The sequence below is a fragment of the Halyomorpha halys genome, unplaced genomic scaffold (genome assembly GCF_000696795.3).
Source record: "Halyomorpha halys isolate HHAL.00 unplaced genomic scaffold, Hhal_1.1 Scaffold1167.1, whole genome shotgun sequence".
Classification (NCBI taxonomy): domain Eukaryota; kingdom Metazoa; phylum Arthropoda; class Insecta; order Hemiptera; family Pentatomidae; genus Halyomorpha; species Halyomorpha halys.
This window is the reverse complement of record NW_027113923.1, coordinates 65,100-70,673: the sequence shown is the minus strand read 5'-3', so window position 1 is coordinate 70,673 and position 5,574 is coordinate 65,100. Positions and strand designations below refer to the sequence as shown.

General features: G+C 31.0%; 1 protein-coding gene across 2 annotated transcripts in view; it reads left to right on the top strand.

Moving 5' to 3' along the window:
* Positions 1 to 4,296, top strand: part of LOC106688634 (uncharacterized) — a 24,961-nt gene extending 20,665 nt beyond the window's left edge. Inside the window, exon 2 of one of the 2 annotated variants that reach the window (XM_067051174.1) lies at positions 2,561 to 4,296. In XM_067051174.1, the coding sequence (XP_066907275.1) occupies positions 2,563 to 3,168 (606 nt within the window). In that variant the 5' untranslated portion in view covers positions 2,561 to 2,562 and the 3' untranslated portion in view covers positions 3,169 to 4,296. The remainder of the gene's footprint in view (positions 1 to 2,560) is intronic. The other variant, XM_014433196.3, reaches the window with a different exon arrangement.
* The last annotated feature ends 1,278 nt before the right edge of the window (positions 4,297 to 5,574 follow it).

The following is a 5,574-nucleotide window of genomic DNA, read 5'->3' as shown; positions in this document are numbered from 1 at the left end:
TCTACATTTCTTACTACCTCTTTGGACCTTATCTCATGTCCAGTGTGCTGTTTGGTCCAGTGTTATTAAAAAAACACTGACAGAATATGACCATACAAATATCAGAACCGGTTTATACAACAATAATTCTTGATCATTTTTTTTTTTTTTATTGACTTTTGTATACGTCCATTTTTCTATAAAATGGATGAATACAAAAGTATTCAAATGGTTATTCGAATTGTTTTGCCCGAATAATTGATTATTCGTGTAAAATAATGACGAATAAAAAAGTATTCGGATGGTTAATCATATGTTTTTGTACGAATAATTTATTATTCATGTAGAAAATCCACTAATAAAAAAGTATTCGTCTTTCGTCATTCGAATATTTGCCCAACCCTGGTTCAAGGCAATTTGAATTGAAAAATGAAAAAGCTGAATTTGAACACAACATAAAATTAATTTAAAAAACTCATTGCACAAAAATTAAGGAATAATTATCATTAAAGATCTCTCATAAACACGTGTTCATTCTCATCGTTATTGATGAACTTTTCACTCTCATCTAAGGATGAGGATTCATCAATAGAAAATCTGACAATTTCGCAGGAGCAAGAGGTACTCCTCCAAGTATCAAAGTGAGATTTTCCTATTTTTCTTTGTAAACAGTTGAAACGAACCTACTTCGTTGAGAGAGTTCACCTCACCCCAAACTTTAATATTATTTTCAAATCTGTATACTTTTCTATTGTAAAAGTTGAAAATATGAAAAGGAAATCTAAAATAAACTGACATGGAAACAATAAAACCTCCACCACGCCAGTGAAACCATCTGTGATTAAAATGGAGCTAGTTTTGCAACAAGCACACCACTTCAAACGCAATTTTCACGGAGAAGGAGCAAGTTCTGCTCCGTACAGTTTGGCAAAAGTGAAATAGGACCGCCGCTCCCTGGGGGTCCTACTTGGGCGGGTCCGGCCGGAAAGGGTTGCCTTTTTTGTGTTACGATCTCCTCTTGTGAGATCGTAAAATGTCGTACATCGACCAACCCTACTCACTATAATTGTCTGTTTGAAAAGTCAGATAAGTAAGGCTAGCACGGAGGGCAGGAGTGGAGGGTTTCACGCCGTTTTTCGTTTTTAGGTGGTTTTTTAAATATTAATTTTAACTTCAAAATTTTTTTCGCTCAACTTGTAATTTTAAATATTTTTACTCAGTAAAAAAATGTTTAGGCTCAATGATTCTTCATCCGTTTCCGGTACGTAGGTTTCTTTCTTTTTGAACATATTTTATACAGACAATTTCTTCAAAATTCGAGATAGGAGGTTTCACCGCGGCCTTCGTTATATTAGCGTTTGATAAAACTTAGTTACTACAACATACACATTTTTATTTCTCAAATTCAAGTGTAAATATTTTTTGTTATCTACAATTTGTCAAGAGATTCATCGAACCTAAACATTCTATATAGAGAAAAAAAAAATTAAAATATTCAAGTTTTAGTTATTTTATATATTATTGAAGTCTAATAAAAATAATAAATATATATTAAATAAAATAAAATAATAACTACAACTTTAACGTTTTGTTTTCTCTCTAATTCCATTTGTCAATATTTTTTGCTAGCCACCATTTTCAAGATGATTGTCACCAAAAAATATTCTGCTTTGGGCTGATACGAAATCTAATTAAATTTATTTCAGATTCATTTTTATATGTTTGTTTTCTCTGAACGAATATTTTTGAGATTGTACATAATTAGAGCTTTTTGTAATAAATGTATATTGGAGAGTTTTGTGACCTTTATCTTGGAGAGTAAAATGTAGCAAATTTTATCAAGCAAAAATGGAAGCTAAGGTATTCTTTCGTGCACGCAGATTTTGTGTTACATGGTAACATTGAAACATTGTGCTAACTTTGACTGCTATCCAAACTATTGTTCTAGTTTCTACAACAGCAAACTTTAAAAGTAACAAAAGAAGGTTTTGGTTAGCATTCGAAGCTCGGAATCAACATTTAATTGTTAGATTATAAACTTAAACAATTTCTTTCTCAACCTGTGTTATTCATGTTGATGTATGGATATCATAGGTAGCAGGGTGGCTTATTAGTAAGGCACTCTTAACTTCTATAACCCAGGTAGCGAATCCGGCTGTGACAGACAATTATTTATTCTGGTACTGTAGATGTCAACCCTGTAAGTTCAGGAGATTCTCCGAGGTCCAGCAAGCCTCATAAAATGGGTACCCATAATTGGAGAAAAATCTGGTTGTTGAGCGTGACCTTGGACAAATCAGCTCTTGGTTAAGGAAACAGTACTTCCCTTACTAGGTACTAAACTCCTAACCCTTCAGGAGTTGTAGCAGATTTAATTTTTTTTATCTATGTAATATATTTTGATTTAATGGATTTTGTAGATTATATATATATATATAAAGCTTAGTTACATTGGGCAGTTTGGAAGTGAAGTAACAAATAGAGTTTTTATCTAGATAATGATAATTTAAATAAAAAGAATATGAAATTATTTACTTGTTTCTATTAAACACTTCAATAATTTATTGATATTTTCTTCCAGGAATGGAAATTAAGGAGCAATGGAGAAAATTAAGAGAATGCCATAGAGAAGCATTGCGACGCCAGTACAACAAGAGACGAAGGAGCCATGGGATGTACACGGCTAAGATGTGGATGTACCAGAAGCAGATGGAGTTTCTTTTACCCTTCATGGCGCAGCGAGGTCCTGACACGACTTTGTTCCACGAGAGCCCAGAAGAGGAGTACAGTCATCAGTTCAAGATGGAGGACAGTTCCGAAGATCAACCGAGCACTTCCGAGACCATCGTCATGGACTCCCCTGCCAGCCACCAATCGCTGAACCCGAGATCCAGGTACAAGAGAAAGGTGAGGCAGGAGGATCAGGAAACTATTACCGTACCGGAACCTGTCTACGAATTGCAGAATCAGAGATCGGAGGACCTGGACGGAAGGAGTCGTATGATTGCAGACGCTGCGATGAGCAACGACTCCTTGTACCACTTCTTTATTTGCATGTTTAACACGACCAAAAACTTACCGATGCCCTTACAACTCAGAGTGAAGAAGAGGATCTTCGATGTAGTCGTAGAAGCAGAAGAAGAAATTATGGAGACGTCGATGGAGTTAGGAGTTCACCATTTAGTTTAACTAGGAGTGAACCTCAAGAATATGGAAATGATTTATGTTCGTTGAATTATTGTTTATCTTTTGTGATATGTATCGAAATACTTATTTGACTTTGGTATACAATCTAGGCTGGCCAAACTATGGATGGCCAGAGAACTATATATATATTTGTTTTATAAATTCTTAAACATTAGCGATAAAACTAGTCAGTAGTCAGTTGATTTGATTGATTATTTTATTTTTACTTGGGTATTTGAAGTTCAGGTAAACTGATTGTACTTTTATGTATGTGTATATAATGTTTATCCGAGTATACATACATTCTCCTTAACCTATATTTTGGAATTTTGATTTTTGCTGAGTCAGAGCAGTGGCGATAAATAACTTTCGAGTGCAAATAACGATGTCAAAAATCGAAACATTTTATGTAAAAAAATCGTTTTAGAATAAAATTCTCTGTAAGAAACCATGACTCCCTCAGTTCCCTTCACCGAGCGAAGAGTCTGAAAAAAAGATAATTTTTTTCAGCGATTTATGCCAAGGTTCAACGCTTCAAAAAATTCAAAATCCGAATCTGCAAAAACAAGTTGATCTTTGTAATGATATCACTCCATTGGGAATTCCAGATACAAGTGCTCTCGAGAGCAACGGGAGATGGTTACAAATTCGGAGATATCCTCTAAAAATAGATAACTTGCCATTGTTAGGACACAGCAAGAATAAAATTAAAATTTCATAAATTGTTAAGAACCCAGGAGGGGGTGATCCTGTACATTGAAAATTGTAAGGACACCCTTTATGTGTGTGTATAGTTATTATATAGATATCACATACCATTTATTTAAATTTTGAAAGGTGCTGTTTAACAACAGAAATAGAAAAAAAGATATTGTGATTTATATTAAAAAATAAACACTCTAATAGATTATATTAATATAATTAAGCAAATTTTACGTTTCTAAATTCGTCTATATCTAATGCCAAAGATCAGTTAAGGGATAAATGCGATATAATTTAGTATTATTTATATGTATATTTGTATGCAATATGTGTTATTTCTATTATTTGATAATATTTATAAATATGATTTGTAAATATGTTTGATTTAATGGATTTTGTAGATTGAGAACTGTATATTAAATGTATACGTCAGAAGTAAACTATTGATTTTATCCCCTCTATTTATTTTATTATTTATGGCTTGGATTCCAACTAAATATTGCTGTTTAAATAAAATCAAATGTATCCAAATTAAAGTCTCAAAACATTCTTTATTAGTCCAACGTTTCGTCATATTCGGACATCCTCAAAGACTATCTATCAAAAAACAGCTTTTATTATACATTGATGTTTAACAATTTTAGCAATTAACAATTTTATTAATAAAATAGCATACCTTATATACCAATTTACACTCACTTAAAACATTTAAAAATCTTCCTGCTGGCTATTCTGCCTAGGTCACCTGTTTCAGTCAAATTTATTTTATGAGACAAGAATACATTAGGGGATCATATTAATTTATTAATAAGCTATAACTGTAATTATCTATTTTCTCACTCTTTCATTAATGTTAAACTTTCAATAATAATCAATTTAACACAATTACACCTTGCTATCATAATACTATTGGTAACCATCCTTACACTCAGGTCAAGTATAACATTCATTTATTTCGACTATATTTTGGTTAAAATTTTTATTTCTTTTATTATTAAAATTCAGGTCAGAGTTAATTATAAATACTCACTCAATAAATAAATGTTTACCCGTATGTTTCATAAATTAATTTTGCTTAAAATCTCTATTTATTGCTAAAATAATACAAAATCAATGTATAATTAAAGTTTTTTTTTAATGATAGTCCTTGAGGATGGCCGAATTGGCCATATAAAGTTATATTACTATTTTATAATATAAAACGTTGTACATATAAAGAAATAAAGAATATTTTGAGACTGATTTGGATACATTTGTTTTTTTTTTCAATAATAATAATCAGTCTCAAGGAAGTGAAATATTTTATATAAAGTAAATATTACTTTTACTATAAAAAAATCTTGTTTTAATTAGTACTTCTTTTTAGTTAAGACTTTACTTATAAATTTCTTTCGAAAAGTTTTTATTTCTGAATTTTTATTAATATTAGGAGAAATCTATCGTTATAACTTTTATAGTGAAATTTCAGCAATAAAAATGTTGGCTAGGACTTTAAATGACCGTTCTATTCTATTGAAGTTGTAGATAGACATTATATTTAATGAAACTTTTATAAAAGAGAGAGAAACACTTTATTGATAAAGTTGTTCTGCCAAACTGCATTGGAACATTCATGGTATACTATACATAGTCAGACATTTCCTATTAACATTTTATAATATATTGACATAGTTCAATAAATTTAAAAGAATATTTTGAATAATTATA